General features: G+C 32.7%; 4 protein-coding genes across 8 annotated transcripts; 1 reads left to right on the plus strand and 3 right to left on the minus strand.

Annotated features, from left to right (window-relative positions):
- Positions 1-962: 962 nt before the first annotated feature.
- On the minus strand, positions 963-9,771 carry LOC124843473 (lipid transporter). 3 transcript variants are annotated; one of them, XM_047320228.2, is made up of 16 exons: positions 9,374-9,771; positions 9,194-9,274; positions 8,890-8,969; positions 8,518-8,612; positions 7,491-7,648; positions 7,147-7,298; positions 6,014-6,132; positions 5,421-5,584; positions 5,186-5,260; positions 4,611-4,682; positions 3,185-3,322; positions 2,275-2,430; positions 1,913-1,965; positions 1,648-1,826; positions 1,409-1,493; positions 963-1,335 (listed from the first exon to the last, which is right to left on the minus strand). In XM_047320228.2, exons 2-15 carry the CDS (start codon positions 9,246-9,248, stop codon positions 1,433-1,435), a joined length of 1,557 nt encoding a protein of 518 aa, XP_047176184.1. In that variant the 5' UTR covers positions 9,249-9,274; positions 9,374-9,771; the 3' UTR covers positions 963-1,335; positions 1,409-1,432. The 3 variants fall into 3 exon arrangements, with proteins under 3 accessions (XP_047176184.1, XP_047176183.1, XP_087965255.1); XM_047320227.2 differs by having other exon boundaries at positions 9,194-9,253; positions 9,374-9,770; XM_088109129.1 differs by lacking the exons at positions 8,890-8,969; positions 9,194-9,274; positions 9,374-9,771 and having other exon boundaries at positions 8,428-8,553.
- Positions 9,772-10,703: 932 nt separating this feature from the next.
- On the minus strand, positions 10,704-15,383 carry LOC124843479 (DNA photolyase). Of its 2 annotated transcripts, none has more exons than XM_047320235.2 (14): positions 15,036-15,383; positions 14,829-14,962; positions 14,582-14,731; positions 14,347-14,464; positions 13,900-14,203; positions 13,204-13,417; positions 12,962-13,051; positions 12,529-12,784; positions 12,257-12,369; positions 11,767-11,871; positions 11,631-11,678; positions 11,419-11,529; positions 11,222-11,312; positions 10,704-11,128 (listed from the first exon to the last, which is right to left on the minus strand). In XM_047320235.2, the coding sequence occupies exons 1-14, from the start codon at positions 15,265-15,267 to the stop codon at positions 11,028-11,030; spliced, it is 2,067 nt and encodes a 688-aa protein (XP_047176191.1). In that variant the 5' UTR covers positions 15,268-15,383; the 3' UTR covers positions 10,704-11,027. The 2 variants fall into 2 exon arrangements, with proteins under 2 accessions (XP_047176191.1, XP_047176192.1); XM_047320236.2 differs by having other exon boundaries at positions 14,582-14,741; positions 15,036-15,174.
- Positions 15,384-17,109: 1,726 nt separating this feature from the next.
- On the plus strand, positions 17,110-19,338 carry LOC124843478 (uncharacterized). Its single transcript, XM_047320234.2, has 4 exons — positions 17,110-17,454; positions 17,939-18,176; positions 18,468-18,561; positions 18,805-19,338. The coding sequence occupies exons 1-4, from the start codon at positions 17,159-17,161 to the stop codon at positions 19,068-19,070; spliced, it is 894 nt and encodes a 297-aa protein (XP_047176190.1). The 5' UTR covers positions 17,110-17,158; the 3' UTR covers positions 19,071-19,338.
- Positions 19,254-23,052, minus strand: LOC124843477 (RNA polymerase III RPC4). Of its 2 annotated transcripts, XM_088110624.1 has the most exons (10): positions 22,908-23,052; positions 22,785-22,828; positions 22,641-22,701; positions 21,505-21,544; positions 20,836-21,083; positions 20,688-20,751; positions 20,403-20,494; positions 20,112-20,315; positions 19,735-19,917; positions 19,254-19,588 (listed from the first exon to the last, which is right to left on the minus strand). In XM_088110624.1, exons 1-9 carry the CDS (start codon positions 22,941-22,943, stop codon positions 19,759-19,761), a joined length of 948 nt encoding a protein of 315 aa, XP_087966750.1. In that variant the 5' UTR covers positions 22,944-23,052; the 3' UTR covers positions 19,254-19,588; positions 19,735-19,758. The 2 variants fall into 2 exon arrangements, with proteins under 2 accessions (XP_087966750.1, XP_047176188.1); XM_047320232.2 differs by lacking the exon at positions 19,254-19,588 and having other exon boundaries at positions 19,616-19,917.
- Between the last annotated feature and the right edge of the window lie 2,149 nt (positions 23,053-25,201).

The following is a 25,201-nucleotide window of genomic DNA, read 5'->3' on the forward strand; positions in this document are numbered from 1 at the left end:
CACAATTTTTTTTTATTCTCTTCTTTCTAAAAAAAATACAAAAATTTACTCTTTCATGACTATTTTATTTTTATAATATATGTGTATCACCCCATTATTATTTTAATTTTAATGTGAAATATAAATTGACATTGACAGTGATTCTTGAAATTTCGTATGATGTCTTTACCTGCGTAACATCTACTCTAACAACGACACCACTATAAAATTTGAAAATAATAATGATTTATTATAATCAGTGTAATTCATTTGTTATGAAATAATGGCATAATGACTTTTTTTTAATAATAAACAAAATTTATTATGTTAATTAAAATTGTACTTGATATTTATATTATAATTACACTTTTTTTAATTTTAGTGATAATTTGCATTGCAATAGTTACATAAAAAAGCTGAGTTTATTCATTATATTTAATTATAGTCAGAGCAATGTTCTCCCCCACTGAACATTTGCGATAATACTTTTTAGGATAGGATTTTTGTCTTATTTTATTATCACTTCAGATATCACCTTCTGTTCATTATCTTTAATGACTTGAATTTCAAAATGAAAAGTGTTTGAAGTGAATATACAGCAAAGCCCTTAGAATATTCTAATACTCAATATCGACATTAGAAAGGTGCTTCGTAATCCCAAGATACCACAAATGACAATTTCATGTTCATAAAACCTTCAAAATTTTGAGATGCCTTCCTTTTTTTCCTGGAATTTTTGAGCTTTGATGGTGGTGTTGGTGTTATAAACAAAGTGTTTGGTCTATAATTTACAATTTGGAAATCCAAAATGCTGGACCAAAGAGCATTCATCTCTCAGAAATATATGCTTTTGTTACGCTACCTTTGTCCTCCTTCAAAGGGATTATGGATATTTTTAAGCTACAAAATCATAATGAAAAGCAATTATGTCGAATCTCTATTTATACAAAAAGCAACGAGGAAAATCCAATGAACTTTTCAACTTTAAACATAATGACCACTAGCACGAAGCGCGCATGCGGAATCTCCTTTATTTCAAAATAAATGTAAGTATTCCTATCGTAAGATGAAATAAGAAACATTCCACGAAATATGTGTGGAAGAATTTTGGGAATAATAGAAAACACTATTTTTCTATCTTTATACACCACACATGCTGCTTAACTCCGACAATAATTTGAGTAAATAGACACAGCCGAAACCGCAATGAACTGTCAATAGGTTATAGAAAACATGGCTAAAGTAAATACTATACATATACCAAAAATTGAACCTTTAAGGTTATGTCTGCCACTATTCTGCTGCTTGGGATATAGCCCATAGAAAACTAACTGACGTTCCATCATCTTCCAGTAACTACACCAAAATTGTCATTTATCATGAATAACAAATCTTAAAATACTAACTGTTTCAAAGAAACAAAACTCACCTCCAAGACATATTGCAGAAGTCTTCAGTCCACATGATCATTAAAGCGAACAAGTCTTCTGATGAATGTTTTTTCCCGGCAATAGCTGAATGACAAAGACAAAAGCATTTTAACAATAGGAAACAATAAAAAATATATATATATATATATATATATATATATATATATATATATATAGACACACACACACACAGCACTAGATCTTCGAAGTAAACAGAATAGAGGAAATATGAATATACATCACGTATGATGACACACAGAAGCAAGCCAGCCCAACAGAGAAATGGACCATGAATGATGGCCAGAAATTATCTCGGTCCAAAAAGACATTCTCAGAAATGAGAGTGATTATGCCTGAAAGTAACAGAATAATCCATCCTGACGGCAAGCATTCATAGAAAGAAAATGAGGAAGATCCCTGTGGACAAAAAAATAAAAAAATCCGAGGTCAGAGGAATTAGCATCAAATTACAGTCGGCCAAGCAGAGCTAATAGCCACCATACCTGGAAGTACTTCTTTATGAATATAGCAGAGTATAAAATCCTCAGGGTCATATCTATAGTCAAGTCAAGTAACCGTAAAAAACTTTTTCTCTTCAACAAATTACGAAAATTAAACATGGAAATCAAAGTTTTGAACTGACAGGAACCACATAAAATTCTTGGGAGATGAACGCAGGGCACATTTGTAAAAATCCAACAGTATTGCTGTGCTAGTAATAGTTGAACTTGCAATGAAATTGGATTTTAGCCGCTTATAAATAATAGCTGTAATGCTTGAGTATCCACATGACTTTCCATAAGGGAAAAACAAATGTAAATTCTGAAATAACATGAAATAAATAACGGTAAAGTAGAAAGGATACTGAGAGAATTTGCCATTATCAAGCCAACAGCCCCAGCTAACCTTATTAACAGGACATTCAAAATTATATATATCAACGAGAATATAAGTAGTGAATCATTAGATCGCTTGAGTTGGCTCTCGGTTGCAACTGCATGCATAAAGGCTTCAGAGGTTCCTGAAACAAGCAAGGAATATTATAATCACGAGATTAAAGAATTCGATACACCATTTAGCAAGTCACAAACACAGAAGTAAATGTAAAATTAATGTTATTCAGTCAAAGGCCCAAAAGGTTCAGCAAAAACTTATTTTATCAGAAGGTATTAGGCATTCAAGTTAATCAAATCTACAAGCAGAAATTGCAAATTGATAATTTGACCTAGAATACATTAATCTAATAAGAAACAATCCTCCTTCGAGTTTATGAAATATATTTCTCACTTTACTCCAGACATACCCCAATATAAGTATACCCCCCTTCCCAAAGCTTGAAAATGATCCCATTTTCAGTTATCCTTCTGCTGTTACTTAACAACCATTTTGAAGAAAACTGGTTCAGAATTATAGAAAGAAAAGTTTCTATTAACATAAAAGAGTACAAATGATTCCCAGAACTCTCAAGGGGCCTAAACTCCAACTAGTACAAAGGCACACACATTGAGGTTAGCTTATGAAGAAGGTCATTGCATTTTAACTTCTTTTTTATATTTTCCTATTGATACTTATGAAGTTTATCTAGACAAAATCTAACAGCTAATAGAGCTTATCTAACACACTTATTAATTCCTTTAGATGTTATTAAATTTAGAAAATGTATTCAAAAAATTTAGATTATATAAAGAATAAAAAACATGAGATGCGTTGTAACCTGCAAACGATCAATGTACTTAGAATAAAAATAAATAGTAACATTAGATAAGGTAGATTACCATTCATGGCCAAAACAATGACATAAAAGCAATAACAACGGAGGGCAGTTGACGCTTCTCCATCACTCCATTTTTCACCATAAAGCAATCTAATGAGTGAATAAGAATAACTTGGACCAAATGCCATAAAAACAAGGCCTGCAAAAAAAAAATTAAAGCTGGATATTATACCACGAGAAAAAAAATATATTCAATTTAAGGTAAAACATGTCCAAAACATTTTTTCCAGGGGGACACAATTAAGCTAACTGCATAATCGTTATGGTCACAACTTCTTTTATTCTTCAAAATTACATAAGTGGTTCAGTTTGACTTTTAGGGAGAAAAGATAATGCATCTGCGCATAATTGTTGCTTGTTACCAATGACAAGCAACTAATTTTCCTAATTTAATGCAAACCAGATATATACCTCAAATAACATCCTCATTACAGGATAATTTAGTATTATTGATTGCATCAAATTATATGTACACAAATGTCAATCATCAAGCAGACCGCAATTTTTTCAGTTTCTCATGCAAAGGCTCTTGCCTGTGGAATGCGGTACAAGTAACAGAAGTCAAGCTAAAAGGAACTCTTTTAACAAAGTGATATCCCTCTTTTATTTTTATTTTTTTCCAAAGGGAAGGGTCAACAACAACCACAAACAAGTCTTTTTCCTATTACACATAAGGTTGGCTACATGAATCAAATGTCGCCATACTGTTCTAAGGTGGATTCATTTACAAAGGCAAATGGCTGACTTCTAAATCCTTCTTAATAGTTTGGCAAATAGTTTTACTCAGCCTTATTCTATGGTTCTACGTCCAGCATTAGCCATTAGAATTACATTCCATGTGGTCTACTTTCTGTTTTCTCCACACAAGCAAAAACAATAAATTCTACCAATTCTTTTACTGCAGGTGTTATTCAACTTTTTCTCTAATGCACACATTCCTAATTCATCTTGTCTAGTATGCCACTCAATGCTCATTCAAGGGAAGGGGAACAATCTCAAAGTTAGATTCAAATTTTTCATTCTTTTTATCAATTCTCACAACAGAAATTCATACAGATTAAAAAGAGAAACATCTAGGTTTAAGTTTTCTTATTCATACAAAACAGAACATTATTGGTCAATAGTCAACACAGCATTTTACAGCAAATTGAATATTGGGCAATGGCGGAACATACAATCAAATTTGCCTATTAAGTAATATTTGTCTAAATGCAACTTATGTGAACTATTCTGAGTTACTCGACATCAACATTTCTTACTTTTGCAATCTTTGCAGAACAATTGATTACTCATAGTCAAACTAAGATATGGGTAAAGATGCATCTTTCTTCAAACAAGGACCACAGACAACTCCTTTTGACTGAATAATAGGAAAACTAAGAAATATGTATTGAGGAAACAATATGAAATTAAATGAAAAGACTTACCAATCAACAAAACTAACTTAAGGGATTCCGTCAAGCCATTTCCCAATTTCTTGCTTTTTCCTGGATATTGTCCTGTCAGAATTGACCACCAAAAACAATTAAAATTTATTATTAAATAAGAAAGGAACTCAGTATGATGTGCTTATAACAAAATTAAAGGAGGTCTAGATAAAATATTTGTAACATGACATACATAAACTATATTTAAATAGATATATTTTCGTATGGCGTGATGTAAGTTATATAGTGCTAGCATATGCTGGTGCCCGTCCAACTTTATTGTTTCATTAATAAATTGACTTTGGTTGATCAATTTCTAAAAGCATTATAGTTTTTATGTGTGGATGAGTATGAGAGGACTGATACTGAAACCTAATAGACATACACAACTAGCCAGGTAAATGATGAAGATAGAAATAAGGGGCAAATTAAGAACTGCAGCTCAAAAGAAATAAGCAATACAAAGAGACAAACAAAGGAAGAAGCAAAAACTACAGTAGAACCAAATAATAGTTATATGAAAGCTATTTAAATTTTCTGGTTCAAGCATCAAGTAAACAAGAGAGAAATAGAACCTGAAGCAGACCTTGCAAAAGTTGCATACGAACTTTCTTCGAAAGGTAAAAAGACAAGTCTCACCACTAAGCTACCTGAAAGGTGGAGATTTTTTTTTCAAAAAAAAAAAAGAATACAAAAATGTTCACACAAGAAATAGGAAACACAATAAAATAGGAAACACTCCTGATTCAATTAAATTTATAACATAATAATTAAGCTTTCTGAAACAAATTACTCAAACCAAATACCAACCCAATTTGTCCACCACGCCGTATACTGCCTGATTATATGGTGTATCCAACCATACAAGTACTATCTTTTCTCCTTCCTGAAGGATCAATTTTCGAAAGGATTGAAAGGTAAACAGTATACACATCTTGGACAGCTGCTGGTCAAAATCAATCAGTTTTCCTTTTCTGCAAAAATTGTTACTGATAAATCATACATTGATGATAAATAAGCAAACATAAAGCAAAATTAAGTTGTTAACGATTTAGATTTTCAACTTTTCCTTGCAAAGCATGTTTTATATACCATGCATCACATCAGGAGAAAAGTGCAACATCTTAACATGTAAAACAATCAGATGATAAGTCTGTTAGGAATAACATTAACTCAGCCATCAAAAAATACACATGAACTTAAACATGGTTCAACCTACAGCAAACTAGAGGCACATATAATTATATATGTCCACAGCAGAAAAACAAAATCACTATGATCAATAAATATTACATATAGTAGCATCTGGCAAACATGATCCCTCCTCAATGAGACTGCTGCTTAGAGCTTATAGAAGAAAATTTCCCATATAGTTAAAACTATATGGAAATAAATAACTATACCTGAATGGAAAGAGGTATGAAACCTTCAATTTTTGGAAAAGCAAAAGATAGCCCCAATAACCAAGAAATAAGCTGGCTCCATATGCAGACTGTGACAAACCAAATATGATTGATTTTTCCTGGAAATGATCATTCAACTCAGAATCAGTTGCATTTACACATAGATATGTCACAAATATAAAACATTTTTTTGGTACTCTAATAGATTAGTTTACTAGAGAATTGATTGATAACAGCATTATCATACCAAATTGTGAGTGCATAAAAAATAAAATGCACAATGCAGAAAAAAGTTCTTGAAACTTGTGAGTAAAATAACATGGCAGACATCCTAAAATTGATGAAATGAAATGCTATAAACAAGCAACACAGCAGCATACTATCAATGATACAAGAGTGCACCACTTGAAAGCTCATTTGCATTGTTTACCTGCCCAATATGATTGAACTAATAAAAGACAGCTATTATTCTTGGGTTTCAACATCTGTATCATTAAACTTTTTAACCGGATTTTTTTATCAGGACTCCTTTATCACTCAGAAAACATATATATCAGCAAAGATTCAAATGAAACTTCAATAGTCCTAATATTAGGCGCTGTTTGGTTTAAAAAATGGTTTCTGTTTCATTTTCTGCTGTCTTTTTCCTGTATAACTCCAGAAAACAAAAAACATACAACATAAAAAACGGAACATTTTTTCAAACAAAAAAGTCCCTTAGAACATCAATATCCAAATTGATTTACACTTCTAGTTTAGTAGGTGTTTTCTCTAATTTGTACAGCATTTTGCTTTCTGTAATTGTTTTTGGCCATTGGATTGCATGTCTGATTCATCTGATGTTTCAAAAACCTTAAATTCAAAATTATTAAATTAATTATTTAAATAAGCAAAAAATAATATACCCTTGGTTTTATGGTCTCAATATTCTAAAATTTATGAACAAATGTTAGTAAACCAAACAGAAAATCAGCAGTAATTTACTTAAACAATAGCAAGAAACTAGCGCAATAGAAGTCCCTTCAAGAATCAATGTTATTAGCATATCTACAAGCTTAACAGAAAAAGCACTGGCTGTTTGCTTAACAATAGTAAAAGTAAATATCTGCAGCTCAGTATAAGTCCACTCTTACAATTCCAGTTTGCTTGCTGATTAGAAAATACATTGTCAAGCATCGTAACAGAGTGGCTATAGTCTCAACCATCAGCCGTAATTCAAGTAAAACCATGCTTTGTGAGAGAATGTACGCAGGCTCAGCCAAGAGCTCCAAAATACATGCAAAACCTGGCATAACAAGTGAACTCTACTCATAAATTTTCAAAATTTACAAAATCTGAAAATTTTTGGAAAGTTGTTTAAGGATGCGTGGTTTCATATGTTTTGAAGAGAGATAAGATTACAGAAAAAAACATTGATAACTCATGAAAGTTAAAAGAAAAAAAAGTGTATAGATGACAAAAAGCTACATTAGATTACCATTGATCAAGATAGCTTGCCCATGTGGACTACAATAACTTATTTGTTGCCACCAGAAGACAAAAAGGCATATTACAATTGTAATAAATATTCCAAGAGGGAAACTCATCCACACTACTTTCATTAGCTTCACAACATCTCCCATTGAATTGCCATCACTATAACATAAAAAGTTACATATTATAAATGGAGCTCACTCAAGTTTGGGAATAATTGAATTAAAAATAAAATAAATGAAAGATATAAAACCTTGGTTAAACTTATTTGAATAATAATACTTTTTAAATTGATAATATTCTTAACTATCAAAGAATTGAATTGAGACACTCAATTCGGCCTTTTACAAGATCTTTCAACCAAACTAGAAATATATTTTTAAATACAATTCCAGTACACATTCTTTCTCTGGCAAGTAGCATAGTTTATCCAAAGAATCATTAAACAATCAGCGCTCACCTATGAAGCAGTAGCTTTAAACCTAACACATACTCATTTTCTTTTGAAGCATGATGCAAAAGATGGCCCATAAACAAACCATACGCACAATCAAGAGGTATCAAAAGAACTAACAAAGCCCTCATCATCAAGCATGGAAAAAGCCCAACAACTAGGAGGATTCAAGCAAGGAATCAAAATTAAGCCGAATAAACTTGTTGATAAGATCATATGAACTCAGAAAATAAGATGGAAATTAAATAGAAAAAATCATTCAAGTTAAGAGCTGTATTATTGAAAGAGAACAGAAACTGTGGAGTAGAATTCTCCCCAAAGGTTTCCCTTTCACAAAGGATCTCTCCATTCGCTCACAAGCCTGTCAAATACACTGAACGCCCTTTAACAATCAGATTTCACTATTTATGTAACCAATTCTAACCGACAAGACATTCCCTCTAACTAATGAACTAACCAAAACTGTGCTCATTCGTTCTTACTGTACATTTAACGCTTGACAAGATCTGTGGAGCCCAATTTCTTTAAATACACTTCTTCCTACGTAACAGAACTAGAAAGAGCATAAAGGGATCACCATTTCAGGTCCATTCGCAAGCATGCTCGTCGAAAGCCTTCCCGGCTAAGAAATAATATACATGTGACTAGCAGATGAAACTGCACTGCGTACAGCTGCATAAAAAAAAAAAAGTTGTCAAGATGGTAAATCAATTTTTATCATAAATCTTATGATGCAGGTCATAATGACACAAAAGGCATAAAAAATAAATTGACGCCCAATAAACAAATTTAGAACTAAAGCAAGAGGCAAAAGAAAGTAAATCAATTCCAAGAAATGAATAGAGACAGCACAACTGGAAAACGCATCTCTTGACTGTGAAGTAACTATTATGCACGGGGAAGATAGAGACAGCAATTAAAATTAAAGAGAGTATGGGAAAACAGTTACCGCATAGTCCTCTTGCGTGAGATGCCTTACAATCCATGTATTGAATATAAATGGAATCCCTCTTGACAAGAACTGGGTAGCTGGATTCACGATATCCCAAAAAAGTAAAATGGAATGGGGAAATATCAACGAGTCAGCTCACAAGGCAGGGTAAAAAGCTATCGTCGTAATAATCCAAAATAAATAGACTCCAATTAACTGCGGAACATAACTAATTTTTTAATCACGTCTAATATATTAGGAATGTGAACAAGCGAGACGATGGTGGTAATGTTGCTACAAGAGGTGAAAAGAATGAACTGACCTAATAGGTATTTAAAGGTGCGAGAGAGATTGGTAGCATCTTTATTCTTTGACATTGCAACTGCGGAAATGAAAATGATTCCTGGATCAATTACTCGAATACGTCATATGCCAGAATTACCAATGCACACGATTTTGGATACGGATTCTGAGACAGAGTGAATGTAACAGAGTGAAATACCTAGCTCAGCTGTTTAGGTTTGCCACACGGTGGACGATGAATAAGCGATTCTGTTGAGTTCCGGCGAGGGCGAGGAAGCTGTGAGTTGCGCCTTCGGAACTCGGAAGCGTTTGATTATGGATTAAGCTTTGAAGAATTATAAAAGTCATCAACTCAAGGTTTTAAAAATATTTCAAGCGGCTTCCACCACTACTGCAGGGTGTTTGACGAAAGTACTAAGCCAGGATGCTCCTACGTTCGGTAGGATTTTTGTGTCTTCTGCTGTGAAATGTTTACTTCAATTCTAATTTTAGTTTTAATTTCAATTTATTGTTTTGAAGATAAACTTATTTTATTCAGCTCGCAGTAAGAATATATATTTTCATTTAACTATTAGGAGCATTAATACTATATGCTGCAGTTTATGTATTGCTTAATGAAATTCAAAAATTTAATGGCGTATTGTTTGTAGATGTGGAAGATATAGAGAAGTGACGTAGAAAATAGAAAGGTAACTTCTCTCTCGTCAAGATGTACTAACTGTTGCGGCTCACAGTAAAATTAATTTATCTTCTGTTTTCGTATTTTGAGAAATAAAAATATATGAAAATTGAGAAAAAAGAAATGAAATTAGAGATAAAATATTTTAAAATTTGGTAGTTTAATTGACGTGATAGGAAAATAATAAATAAATAAAAATAGTTATTTTATAAAGTTGATTATTGTACCTTTATTCCTGAGTTAAACTAACAAAACTAAATGATTTTCTTTTTTTTTGTCCTCCTTAGACCAACATTTATGTTCGTAAGAATAAAACGAGAGAATTTTTTTGGTAAAAGAACATTTAAAAATCATCAACAAAGTAGTTTTAAATTTTGGTAAAATTATAAGTTTCAAAAAAAGTATTTATTTTTCACATTACAGTTTAACAATAAATAAACCAATACTAGGTGGTTGACTTTATTCGCGTGTTCTGTTCTGTTGCATGTTAAGTGCCGTATTAATCATTTATTTGATCGTTGCTCTTTACCCCCCAAACAAAAACTTGTGAAAAATAAATGCAACGGAAGCCCCAAGAAATAATCAAATCCCAGAGGAACAACTGTTGAAGGTGTGGGATATCCCAGAAAAACAAGATCGGCTAAACAGATTCAAGACTCCTCCGTTTACGAAGGATCGCACTGCATGGTTGTTGGATATTCACCCCCATAATTATCAATCAAATAACAATGATTATACACGAGGAGGAAAACCTAGGGATAAAGAAAACAGGAAATGCGAAGAACCAAAAATAAGAGGCAATTTTTGCTGGTTACGATGTTATAATCCAAAAAATGTGAATTCTTGAAAATACTATAATCCAAATGATATTACTAAACATGTTTAAAAATGTTTGGTTAACCTTTGTCACTTTTTGAAATACTTTTTATAATTTAAAATAATTAAAATAATAAATAAAACTAAAATTGAAATTACAGTGAAGTTAGAAATAACAAAAATGCAGGAAGCTATACATGTCTTGTTTGAGGTTTTGTCGACTGTTGGATTAAGTTTGTGCTGGATCCAGTTACCAATCAACTGTCAACAAGGCAATACTGGTGTATTAATATGCGCAGGAGAATTACCAGGATGGCATGCTTGTATGCAGTTGGCAGTTCCTTGATATCAATCAATATTACACCGGACATTCTACCAAAATTTTACTTTCTACACCGATTATCCACTCACAAATGATACTATTCACTCGTTCTGGTACCTCATCGTGCGGACAATGACCTGTGTAAATGTGAAGAAGAAAATGGGTCAATTTGAAACAAAGCCCAAGTACTTTGTTATATAAAAGTACAGATATAAAAAAACTCAGGCTACCAGCTTCTAACTCCTTAATTATAACTCCATCACAGTGTTCTTTAAGCATAGCCACCTTGGAGTTGGAATCAGAAATCGGATCTTTCATTCCCTAATAACAAAGAAATGAATAACAATTTATGACTATAAGAGTCATTCTCAAAACATATTAATCCATCCTTTGTCGCCCATAAAACTTGATATCCATGTTATAATACCTGTATGATTAGGACCTTTTCCTTGACATCTTCAAGAAGAAAGTTTACAGGTATCGAAAGATTAAAGCTAAAGATGCTTTCCAACACCACAAGCACACCAGGATCATATGACTTTTAATATGTAAAGGAGATGTCACAGGAAGAATTGTGTATCAGAATGTGAAACTTGCTGACACAATACAAATAATTTAGATTCTAAAAGTAGAGGATACTGCTCTTAGCATTTCATTTATGAGCCGATCATCTGCTCTTTCAACCCTCTACAAAGAAAACACAATAAGCCACCATCACAACAAATGTATAACAAATAAATGAGATTTGAAAATTAGTGACAAAAATTACACTTACAGTTGGATAACATTTCTTAAGTAACTCCTGAGTTCTTAGCCTCAAGTAGAACAGAAGAATGCGAGACCCCAACCAGGAAGCCCCCGAAGTTTGTCTGTCCTGAACCTTTTACAAGTACACAAAAAAATGAACTTTTAAATAGAACAAACTAATTATGTTGCACTCACAATAAAACGTCAAATCATGGTTCGAAGAAATCAACACAACCCAGCTGCTAAGATTCATTACGATTATATTCGCAGTTTTAGATGCTTATCTCTATTCATGAAAACTATCCACTCATGGTACGTTTCCATTGAAGACTAGATGATACATTACGTATAACGGAAACATCTGTACGGTTCTAACAAGAAGATGATATCACACATCAACGGCAGCAAAAGTTTACGACAAGAAGAAGCAAACTGCAGTTTTTCAGGCATAGCCAATAGAAAAAGTATAATATCTTACAAATGTTGTATGAACTTGAGTTGTTCTCGATTACACTTACTCTAGACAGTGGTATGAATGAATAACTTGGGATGACATTGCCCGCACTGTTGATCAGAACAAGGGATTTGATCAAATCACTCCAAATACCAGCAACGATAGCAACAAGATAACCTAGAGTAGGGAAAAGTAATTGTTAAATTATCAAATCGTCAACAGAAGTGAGAATAAACTGGTAATACACACACACACACACACAGGAACCAAATTATTGCATGTGTGCAAACGACACATTTTTTTGGTGCAAGATACCCAATCATGCTTTAGTCATACCGCCAATTGAGTTGCCAACAATGTGAACTGGTTCACCCACAACATCAACAATAAAATCTCTCAATAGTTCAGCCCACAAGAGTTCAGTGTATACAACATTTGGCTTTTCTGATTTGCCAAATCCTAAAATAGTAATTGCCCAAACTCGATTTCCAGATTCAGCTAAACCATTTATGTTGTCACGGTAATGCTCCCAAAAGGCACCAAAACCATGCACAAGAAGAACGGCAGGACCATCCTCACCAGCAACTGTATACTGGGAAAATCCATTTAGACAAGAAATTAGCAGGAAATTTTATAAATATTTTACTTAAGCTGTACTGAGTACTTCTGGTCTTGACTCATTTCACTGAGAAAAAAAAATTGAGTGGGCTCTTGCAAAGTGGACTTCACGAAAAATCAAACATTGACCATGAACCAATCAATAGAATACCTCGATAAGAAATCCTTTCCATTTCCATATCCTTGTTGAGTATACTCCGTCATTGTTTGTCTGATTTCTCAAAGCCATAAGCCAATACCACTACGACAAACATATAAACAAATCATTTGACAAAAGAAGAAAAGAAAAAAGTTCGTGGCAAGTACCATGGTATTACATATAAGACAAAACAAAATCAATAAGGCGCAAAATAATTTTGTACTCAAACAAAGCATAACAGTTATAACTAGCACCTCCATTGAGCACACAGCATCAACTGCTGCTGCAATCGTGGCAGCTGAATAACCAAAGGGTGATAAGAAACCTGCATTTCTTTCTTGCTCATATTTGATAGCTTCGTAATATACTCTTCTTCTAGAAATAATGCCAAGAGACAGGGCAGGACCGAATAGACCAATAAATGATGCTCCATCCCGACTTTCAGAAGCACGCACTTTTTCATGCACCCTGCACAAATTGAAGTACATTTCATAACATGTAATTTTTACATTATGACTTCAACCACCAAAGTTTATAAACTTAGTGAATGAATGTCGATTAAATGACTATTATAGACATTACTAAGAAAGAACACCTTGCGAGCGTTAATGAATTAATCACTTAGGAGGAGAAACTGACCAAAACAGTAGAGTATGAAAATTGCTGCAAGTGATGTTAACAATGCTACGCACAAAACTTTTTATCCCTTCTTACGATACAGGGGAAACAGAATGTAATAAAAGAATGGAAGAAATGCATACAAAACACTGAAACAGAAACAGAAAACCAAAAAGGGGAAATATTATGGCTCTGTTTATTTTTTAGAACATCATTCTCCTTAAAATGAGGAGAATAATGAGAATCCAGCTATAAAAAATTATTTTCAGCCTCCATATTTCCAAGAAATTTAACAAAAAACAAAAACTTCAAAAGGTAAGTTGTCTACATACTCTTGCCAGTCATCACGAGCTGTTCCTTCCAAATATCTTAGATATGCAGCTAGTGCATTCAGTACATTGTTTGTTCCACCTCCTACGGCATTTCCTTCTTTTGTCACAAAAACAGATCCACTACGCTCCCTTGATTGTGTTTGCCCAAAGCTAGAACTTCTTTCAATTCTATCGCCAGACTCCAATGCTTTTCTGCGTAAAACGGTTTCAGCTGAGGTTTCCTTGATTAGCCTCCAATTCTCTCCTGATTTACGTTGGCTGCTGGTCATAAATCCATTTATATCATCATACGAAGGGAGAACACCTAATTCAATGAACAATCAGTGCATAACTTTTGGCAACATTAAATGAATTTAATAAAAAAAAAAGTAACAAATGCAGTGAAAAAGATAACAATAACAATAAACAAAATATCCTGTAAAGAGATCTATCCACCACGGAACTCACCCCAGTCCAGTTCTATCTCTACACCAGGTAACGTTGACACTGACAGTTGAAGTGGTGTAGTCACAGGAAGTCGAAGTTTCTTAAACTCATCATACGACGCTGGAAGCTTTTGCAAATCCTATGTAACAGTAACATACCATGAGTTCAACTTTTACATAATCAACTCGTCCAAGTCAAATTTTCATACATTACGTAACAAACACAGTTAATTAGTCTCTAACAATCTGCCACCTACCTTCACTTCATAAAACGGAGTTTGCCATAATTCAATCCTAGGACTCCCTTGCGGAACACTGACGGACTTCAAACGCTGTTTTACCACGTCTATGATGAGGCGTAGCTCATACTCCACCTCTTGTTCCGCGAACACACAAGTGGCTTTGACCTGTTCCGGCCTGAGCGATGAATTTACTTAAGAAAAGGAACGGCACGAAAATGAACTATAGATTAAGCAAGAAAACTCCAACTAACAAAGTAACAACCTCCGTTGCAAGCTGCTGTATGACGCTGTCCGCATTGCCGAATCTGATCATCAAATCGGAACCGCGATCCTTCAGCGACTTCCTCAAATCTTGCAGTGCAAGCAGAAGCAGTTCCAGCGTCTCATCGGAGAAACCTGCAACACCAAACAATAGATTAAACTGCGTGTTCAGTTCACTAACAGAAATTGCAGCGCATTAGTTACTCACGCGAAAGAAAGCGGCGATCGAAGACATATATAGGAAGAAGTGAGGTAAATGTGGAGGCAGCGAGAAGCGCGGGGTGGTCATCGGTTCGGAGATCGTGTTTGAACCACAGAATCGCCGTTCCGGTTTCCTTGATCGAACAGTAGCGTCGAGTTGGAGAGAAAGAAGGGATGTTTGGGAAGGAAGAACGTGATGGAAAATGGGAACAAAAGTGAGGGAAAGTGAGAAGAGCCATGACTGCAGAGAAGAGGAGTGAGTCACTGCACTTAATTAAATAATATTATCATTAAATTAAACTTGAAAAAAAATTGTGTTCATGTCTTCATCCATTGAAGGTTCTGCATTTTTCTATGGTGAACATAACAAATTATAATTGTGGTGCAGAAATATGGATTGAAATTCTGTTGACCCTAATAAATCCAAAAAACCCAAAAGCTCTGCTACCACTAATTTGTTGTACGGGTAATTTCCTTGTACAAAATATGTACAGAACTTTCAACCACTTGTTGCTTCTGTACTGTGGGACACTTTATATATATATATATATGAAAAATAGGATATTAAAAATATGTTTTTATGTATATAAATATATAAAAAAATAAAATAATGTGTGGTAAGTTTAATTGAATAAATAAAAAATGAGTTTTATGTAACATATTCAAAATAATGTGGTTGTGATTTTTCATTTAAGAAAAAACAAGGATAGTAATAAGGTGTGGACATAATTTGATACAGGATAATATCTATTTATTTTAAAAAACAGTATTAGTAATATTTTTTCTATGGTTGTGTTTCATTAAAATTTACATGTAGATAACGAGGCATGCGCTTATATGGAGGTGTGAGTATTTACAGATATTTTTGCTGACATTGAAAAGAGATTATTGTTCTTAATAGTTTTACATAAAACTGCTAACATTGGGATAAAATCATCATCTAAACATTGATTACTTAAATATATAATAAATTGTTTCAAGATATAGAAAATAATCCATGATTTAATGAGATCTCTATATTAGATTTTATATCTTAATGTAAATCATGATTTTCTAAGTAATAATAAGTATTGAACATAGAAATTGAACCATTAATCTTTAATCAAGTTGCACTAAATATATCTTATACTAAGAGAGCCAGATAAGAGGTACACTTCGTTACTATGATTAGAAAATTTTAAAAAGATAATCTTTCTTGAATCATTATTTATATTTATAATTATTTTATTCTAAATATTCATATTATATTAGCTTCTTTTAATTGACCTTACATGACATTTTTCAACAAAATTAATACATTCCTAATTTATTAGTTTGGTTAACATCTAACCTAAACATTTTCAATTTATGAGAATTTTCAATTATTATTGTTTCACTAAGTAGACCACTTCGACACATAAAATATTCAATAATATGCTCAATTTTTGTTTAATGAGTGAGTTTGTTCAACTAATTTCTTAAAAATAGTTTTTTTCTTTCTTTCTCAAATTTCGCTTAACTCATAGAAATTATAACATTAAAAGTACAACAAAATTTAATGAAGAAATTTTAGTAAAATGAATAAAATAATTAAAAATAATAACAGGAGATAAAAAAAATGTCAATTATTTTACACAACAAAGGTTAAATTTCAAACAAGAAACCGTAAAATAAAAACATATCACAAAATACATGACATATTAATATGCCAAAATAAATGATAAATATTGAAATTTAAATTCAAATTCATAATATTAAATACATAAAAATAAAAGTATATTATGTGTTACAATACTTTGACACTGATTAGAGAAGAAGATAAATTGACTATTTGCAAAGGAGATCACGACTCGATATCTATATTTTTGTTAATGTAAAGATAAAAAAAATGACATATTATTACTTAATATAAAAACAACATGTAATTATCTTACTATAATATATAATTATAATAATACTATAAATATTCTTTTATATATTTTAAAAAAACAACTAATTTTATAAAAATTAATAAAGTACATCTATTTTATGTATATACATTTTTATTGTAATAATTATATTTTTAGATATATATTTTTATTAAGAAAGGGCATATCTTTGTTTTCTATCTGTTTTCCATCTGTTCAGCGTTCAGCTCTTATCGGTCCTAAGATGTCTTACTATTTTCATGGGCAAACAGCGAAAAACAGTATAAAAAGTTTTTCTAGGGATTCTTCTACTTCTGATTGTAGCAATGATCACAAAATCGAATCCTCGTACCTTGTCATCTCGTCTTCTCCTTGCAAGAGGGGTTCGTTCTCTGCCTCTCAGATGCCCGTTTCGTCTTTTTCCTCTCACAGCGATGATGCAGATCACCCAAACAAGGTTTTTGTGGATGATGATGAAACCCTTTTTGGAGCCGTTCCTTCTCCCACTGAGATTCAAACTGCTCTAACTTCACTTAAACAGTAAGCAATTGTTTTGGCAAAATCATTTGTTCAGCAAATGATACTGACACCCTGAGTTTTCTTGAATTTGCACACAATCATGACCATTTTTTTAACAAGGAAACACTCTGTAATCTCTTTTTTGGTATCATTGAGTCTAATCATGCAATGTATTTCTATCCATTAAGCATGTTAATTATAAAAAGAAAGGGGTAACGGAGAAAAGTGACGGTGTTAGTGTAATTTACTCTTACCTGTTCTACTGCAATGCATGCCAAAATATGGTATATGTGGTAAAATTTCGGAATTGACACTTTGGTCGTCTTCTTTTTTATATCTTAGTTGTTGAAATGTTTAATTGTTTTAATGTTTGAGTTTAGTTATTCATTTTATTCCTATGCCGAGTAATATTTATATTTTAGTTTTTATGCTTGAAAAGTGATATGAATTAGTCTTTATATATCTCTTTTAAATACTATTACCTATTAAATTTTTGTACGTGCAGGGTCTTTGGGTCTTGTTCACCTGTCCAGCATGTTAGGAACACCTATCATTACCAATTGGACAGGGAAGTAGATAATGTCAAAGATACTCCTTTGGTTGATCAAGTAGATTCAGATCTGTCTGAAGCAGACTGGAAAGAACCTTCTCTCTGTTCATATAATTCAAGCATGTTACAAGCTGATGTTTTTGATAGAGCTTCTTTTGCAGTTCATTTATTGCAGACTGATGCATGTGTGGAGGTGTAGTTTATGATACATGACTCCTATTTTAATAAAATAACTCAGATGTTTGTATATAATCATGAATAAGATTTTAGTTACCTCTGGTTGTTGAATTTGTAGAATTATTTTTATGTTTGTACAAAGTTACTTGACAGCAGATATTTGAGCTTTTTGTTTGTATATAAATTATGTAAAGAAAACTAGTGAAAATGATCTGATGACAAATCTGTTGCCATTCACACGAAATATATAAGTCTTTGGGCAAAGAGCAATTTCATTAATTTTAAAAATGTGTTTGTCTTGTTGCAGAGGATGGTAAGATCATTATCATCAGATAAATCTGTTTGGGATGCTGTACAGAAAAACCAAGCCGTACAGGAATTAAGGAACGCCCTAAATGCAGGTTGGTTTTTAGGTGTTATTGTATGTAATGAAATGGTTTAACTGGTTGAATTTTCTGAGAATTTATTCATACTAGACTTTCAATGTAACTCATCCGATATTCATACTAATAACTAAAAACATGATATCTTGTTGCAGAGATATGATTTCATTTGTACATTTATTGCATGTTAGACATGTCACTGACACTTTCCACGTTTATATAGGTATTATATTTTGATTAATTTGGACTTGAAATTTGCAGAAAGAGATGAGAGCTCGGATGTAACAGTGGACAATGACTCCCCTGACACAAAAAATGTCATACTGCGGATGTCTGATGCTGTAGTAGCCAAACTCATGGAAGCAATTGAGAATATCACCGAGATTGTGAAGAAGTTGTTTCAAACTGCACGTCACAAGAGAGCAGCATATGCAGGAAAATCTAATTCGTTCAAAATGAAACTGAGAGTTTCTTTCATGCTTTCCATAATGATCTTCCTATTTGTGGTGGTGGGTCGTTTCTATTAATCTAATTCATTCAATGAGAAGCTAATCCACGGGATAGTTCAACTAAGTGGTGACAGTTCTCAATGATTCTTTGGAACTATTTCTTGTGGGTAAAACTTTGGGATTGGGATGTTTACCTATTTTTCCCTTTTTGCTTCTTCCCAAACAAAAAAGAAGAGATTTTGCTTCCTTTTGGACCAAACAAGGAGTAAAAGCTATCATTTGTATACTTGAATTTGACTTGGTCTTTACAATCTATATGCGAATTTGATCTTAACAAGCTTGATTATGCTTCTCTATATCTCAAGTACAATTGTGTTGATTGAAAAACATTTCTTCGAAGCTTTAAGTTTCCTATTCAGCATAACTAGTATGATTGCCTAGAGTGGGTTTTTATGTTACAATACAAGGGAAGTATATTTTAGTCAGTGATATAGAATGCGTTTAAAATAGTCATCGCTGGCCATTTTTCTTAAAAGATCAAATCTGTTGAAGCAAGTGAACTGTGCCCATACTAGTCAATCTTGTCAGAATCACTCCTGTAACCAAAGCAATTACAGAAAATGTATTTAATTTTCCGCTTGATATTTCATTAGTTAAATGCTTGTTCTAGTATCCAATTTGCACTTGCCCATTGGCAGTGACTTTTTGATTAATCACATATTCACACAAGCCAGAAAGGTACCGTGCCATTCCTGCACGCGGTGCATTAGTCATTTTTGCCTCCAGTGTTTCTCAGATCAATTGAATCAAGATCAGGAACTACAACAACCTTATTGCTAATCTCGCCAAGATTGCAGATCTGTTTCTGTGCAAAGTTCACCGCTACGATATCTTGAGCAAATCCACATTTTGTACCCGGAGACAGCTGTAAGAGAACAAAAGATTATATAAGCAGTAATTGTAGTTACAAGTAAAAGAACTAAAATATTGATCTGCTACCGACAAAAAAATTCATTCTTCAATTTTAATTGGAACCACAAGGGAAAAATAAACTGACTTTGCACTTAGTTTAACAAATGGAGATGGGAAAATAGCAAAAAAACATTCTTAGTTTCGTACGTCGAACAGAGCTTCTCCAAGTTTAAGTTTGATTGCTCCACTCTTGTACACCTGCATTTTTCCCATATATCCGCTTGGCAACTCTTCCAAAGCACGCGCCTTTCCGGATCCTGTTGTACGAATTTGCTCCTTCTCCTTCCCCTCGTTAAAAGGCATATTTCTAGGAAGCTGAAATAAAAACATCTTATGTTGCTCGCTCTTCTCCTGTCAAACAATCATCTGAGCAGTATTATATCTGTTTCAGCTGTATAATGCTTGTACAATTTATTATATTCCATGATGACTACTAACCAAGAGCTCGAGTTCTGCAGCAGAGTTAACAGTATTCTCATCATACTCCGAACTAGTAGCAGCTTCTCCAAATTCTTCCTCATCAAGAATTTCTAGCAGATTAAAAAGTCACATGACTGTCAATGTTTAGAAAAGCATCCTTTGGAGACTTCTGCTAAATTTATATCTTCTAGAGTACTGCTACTGCACTGTGTAAAAGTTATCCTTCGGACTTTTATCAGTCGAGGTCACGAATATTAATTCTATTAATAGATCATTTATTGACATATATATATTAGAACAAACCTGGATTTCCAGAATTTGGCTTCCTTAGTGGAAGAGTAATGGGATAATAAGAGTTGTTATAATCCTGTAGATAAACATTGAAATGCTTAGATGCTTGAGAAAGATACAGATAACGATGGAATAGATGATAGTGATCACAGATTCTCACCCATGGTTCCTTGTACTCTCTTTTGAATTTCCTGGCTGATGCATTGATGGTATTATCAGTAACATCTATCGTGCTGGTATCATTTTGATCCTCAGTAGCAGCAGAAGAACGTCGTGAACGAATTTGCTCTTTAGAAAAATATGTAGACGGCGAGCCACTGTTTGTGCCATTATCTATAGCTTTGCTCGTGCCATATGACCTGAGGGAGGTTGATGAAATTCCAGGACTAAATGCAACTTCCACGCTTGCTGCACGTTTTAAAACACCGAAAATAAGCAGCAAACAACATGAATAAGATATCAATCACGAAGGTGAAGATAGTTTGTCATTGTGGGCAGGCCACGCAATCAACTAATCAAGGAGCTTTACACAAAATGCTCCACTAATATTTTCCATGGTAAAATAGTGTAGAACCATAACATATTTGATTTAAATGTACTATAACTCGTTTGAAACTATAACCGGGTTTTTCCCTTTACCCAGATAAACTATATTAATTACCTCTCCTCTCCATACAAATATCTTTAATTTAAAAGACTTCATCATTAACCACAAACATTTCCTAAAAGCAATGAACTATCATGAAAGATTGCCTGATAATGAATGCCATATTTTTGGTATTTTCAACTATGTATTATGGCATGTAAGCTTAAACTAATGATAATTTACATTTTCTTTCGACTTTAGGCTCTCGCCTCGCAGAATTCTCCTGCAAACGTAGAAAAAAAAGTAAATTAGTGACACTTTAGCATTAAGGGAATTAAAAAAGGACAACTAAAAGGAAAAGCTCAACGTAACAATTGCTCCTTGTGATATATTTAACCGAGTTAATCCGTGAAGTCTTTGTGGCAACTTCTTTAACAGAGGTTGATACAATGGCAAACATAATTTTTGGGAACTTAGTTAAGGATTAATAAAACAAAAATGTTAAGTCTAATTCACATTTATAAAATAGACTTCTAAATGGAGAATTACTATTCGTCTATATAGTCTAATCTGGTAGAAGACATTTCGAGCATGAAGGACCATAAATAAGGCTAGCTGCAATATTGATGACATGATCAGATACTATATCTTCGCTATGGTTCAGGAAGCCAGAGATCACGAGTAAGCTATTCTGAACAATTATACCGAAATTAATCAGAAACTGAACATGAAGTTATAGATTTCTTTTATTGAAGAGAAGGTAAAAGAATAAGGAAACAAAGTTGACTTAGTACTTTCAATAATTTTAAACTTTGATTCCCTTTCGGTAATCCCAAAAATCTTGGTATTTGTTATTTTTTTTGCGCGAAAAAAAAATACTTATTTTTACTTAAACTTTTATTATACTCTGTTTTGAATGTAATTTTTTTAATGAATACAAAAAATTGGTAAGATTGTTATTGCAATTACTTATTTAAATTCTTCGCTAACTACTATTAGTTATGTTGAATTAAAAATGCGACCTTTATATTTTTTTTCAAAAAAAAAATAAAAATAGAGTCGTAGTTAAAGAAGACAACTGGTTTTGACTGAATAATTCAAGTGTATAAACATTTCTGAGTTTTATTACTATAACAGTCTTCTTTTCCTAAACGAGAACAGAGATACCCTTAACTTGTCGTCAACAGCAAGGAGAGGGACAATTTATGTTTGGAACATTACAATTCATAGTTTTGGCTAACGGATCTAAGAGGGAAATTAGTTTTCACAGCAATTGATTTTGAAAGACAAGTTCAGAACAAATAATAAAAGCTAAAAATTAGAGCAGAACAGTGAAAAGAAGATGAAGAATAGGGAAAATGAGGAGTGAAGAGACTTACATATCGACGCGAGAGAAGTCGAGCAGGTGTGCTGTCTTCGTCTTGCTTATTGTCCAGTTGGCTGCATCGAAGCAATTTCTTAAGGCAATCAGAGAACAATGTTTGCAATGATACGAGGAATTCAAAGTGAATTTGTTGAATTACTTTTTGGGAGTATGAGCTTTGGGCGGCCTGGGAGTGTACTTGTGCTGAAAAGACACGCATAAAAAACATAAATTTGGACCAGAAAACATTCAGAGAAATAAGGGATTTCGTGTATGTCAGTACCTTCCTGCTTCTCGAAGAGCCCTGATCTGGATCCATGGTGTTGCAGTTCAACAAGATCAACAAGAAAACGATGAACTCAAAAAATTCAAAAATTTTGACGGGGGCGAAGTTTCGAACCCACGACCTAACTCTGCAAAACCTATGGCGAAACCATTTCACTCATATGGTGTTTTATGTCCTCGAACTCCACTTTATTATATAACACTATACTTTTTAAATTTTACACTTAACGGAGGTAAATTAAAATAATATAGTTATTATTTTTATTTTTAACTTACAAAGAAAAGTCCGTTTACATTTTTTTTCCTATTAGAAGTATTAGCCATATCTGTAAAACTAATTCTTACATGTTTCTAACACACTGTACAAAGTGTGGTTGGTAAATATTTGATAAAAACTTATAATTTTCTTATAAGTTAAAATTGATTAATACATAAGTTTAAAAGCTATATGTTTAAAATTATTTTAAAATTTAAATATGTTTATTTATTTTTCTCTTGTGTTAAAGAAATGTTTATAAAGAATAAACTTAGTTAAAATTATGGGAAGCAAATTTCTCATACGGGGGATAATGTGGAATTCTTTCGTGACTAATTTAGTAAACCCCTATTAAACAGTACGCTACAAATAGATGAAAGTCTATATTAATTTTTTTTTACACAATAATATCAGCATTTCAAGATTACAGAAATCTCTCTCATTCAATGTCCCTCCTTGTATTATTTTAAATAAATAAAAAATTGAGTGGAAATTCTTGTTCCACTCTGTTGAGGAATTTTTGTAAGTTACCTATACGATGCAATATAACTAGTTCATGTTCTACATTTACAATTAAAATAGAGAAAATTCACTTTCCTCTATATCTAAAAAATCTCTTTTCAAGTATACTATAAGTGCTTCTTCGAAATTTATAGTTAAAGAACTCCTAGGTATTTTACTTTTTTTTTGTTCCGTTTAGGTTAAGTTGTAATCTTGTTGGTACTGGCAAACACTACCGCAGTTCAAATGATTAATCTATTATCCCTATGATTTTCCTAGGGTTTTACCTTTCTTGTCTTTTAATTCTCTACCCTAGGTTTAGCTCCTTTAAGAAAATGTACGTAAATGTAAATATTACTTCAACGAAAAGCAAAATACTTCGCATAAGCATTACACAAGTCGACCTTTCGTTAATTACGTGTCTTATAAAATTCAATAACGATTTGGTCTCAAAAAAGGATTGGCAGTGTCGCAGAAAGGTTAGTTTTTACTTGAAAAAGGCAATGCTCAAATATATGCGTAATTTTTACTCACTTATGTTTTGGTTATAAACCATCTGGTAAAACCCTGTATCGATTAACACACATAAGCATATATCTTGCAAACAAAGTAGCACTACACTAAAAACTAAACGGCTAAGCATAGGGTTTGAGGCTCTCCAGCAAAAAGGTAACATATTCACAAATTGAGGAACAGAAAATAAATACTTGTAGATACTTTAGTATTTCTGATCTCAAGCCCTACAAAATTTAAACTTTGAAACTGCACTCTTAGTTATATTTTTTAAATAAACTTTAATTCAAATTTTTTATAAGACCAATGGGGAAGACAGGTCATAATGGGGATAAGGGGCACACAAACACAATAAAAAAGGTTATATGTAGTAGCATAAGAGACATTGGTAGATAAAACGATTCACCGCAAAAACTAAAACCAAAATCTCCGGAATTTACTCGATGTAAAGACAACGTCTTTATAAAACATATTCAATACCAAATAGAATTGCTCAAGCACAACTATAAACGCTGAATATTGAAAGCATATGGGGATGAAAACTATCATGAAATTGCCAATTTCAACGCTAACAAGGATTATAACTCGAAACAACAGCCCTTATTTGCATGTTTCAACTTGCACCTAATGAGTGAAAAACAAAATTGTATTTCTAAATGAATGCCACAAATACATTGACTAACACATGCACATAAACGAATCACAATTTCAGGCATTGACGCTCTGACTGCAGAAAATTGTGGGTTAAAATGGAACTATGACAATTGTTTAAAAAATCTTTTTCAGTGCTTAGGTCGTCTATCTAATCTAAACTACATTTGGAGGATCTTACTGCCCTAATAGATCACACAAGAAAAAAAAAACTTCATATTTGCTGTCAAACCACGTAAAAGACATAGCCACTCGTTAAGTACTTAAAAAGGGTCATACTATTTTTTTTTTTTTTTGCAAACAGCACCTAAAAAAAGCATACCAGCAGACTAGCAAGATTAGTGGATTTGATTGATGGCCATGACCTATTA

This window comes from Vigna umbellata, chromosome 3 (genome assembly GCF_029865625.1).
Source record: "Vigna umbellata cultivar VRB3 chromosome 3, Vumbellata_1.0, whole genome shotgun sequence".
Classification (NCBI taxonomy): Eukaryota; Viridiplantae; Streptophyta; class Magnoliopsida; order Fabales; family Fabaceae; genus Vigna; species Vigna umbellata.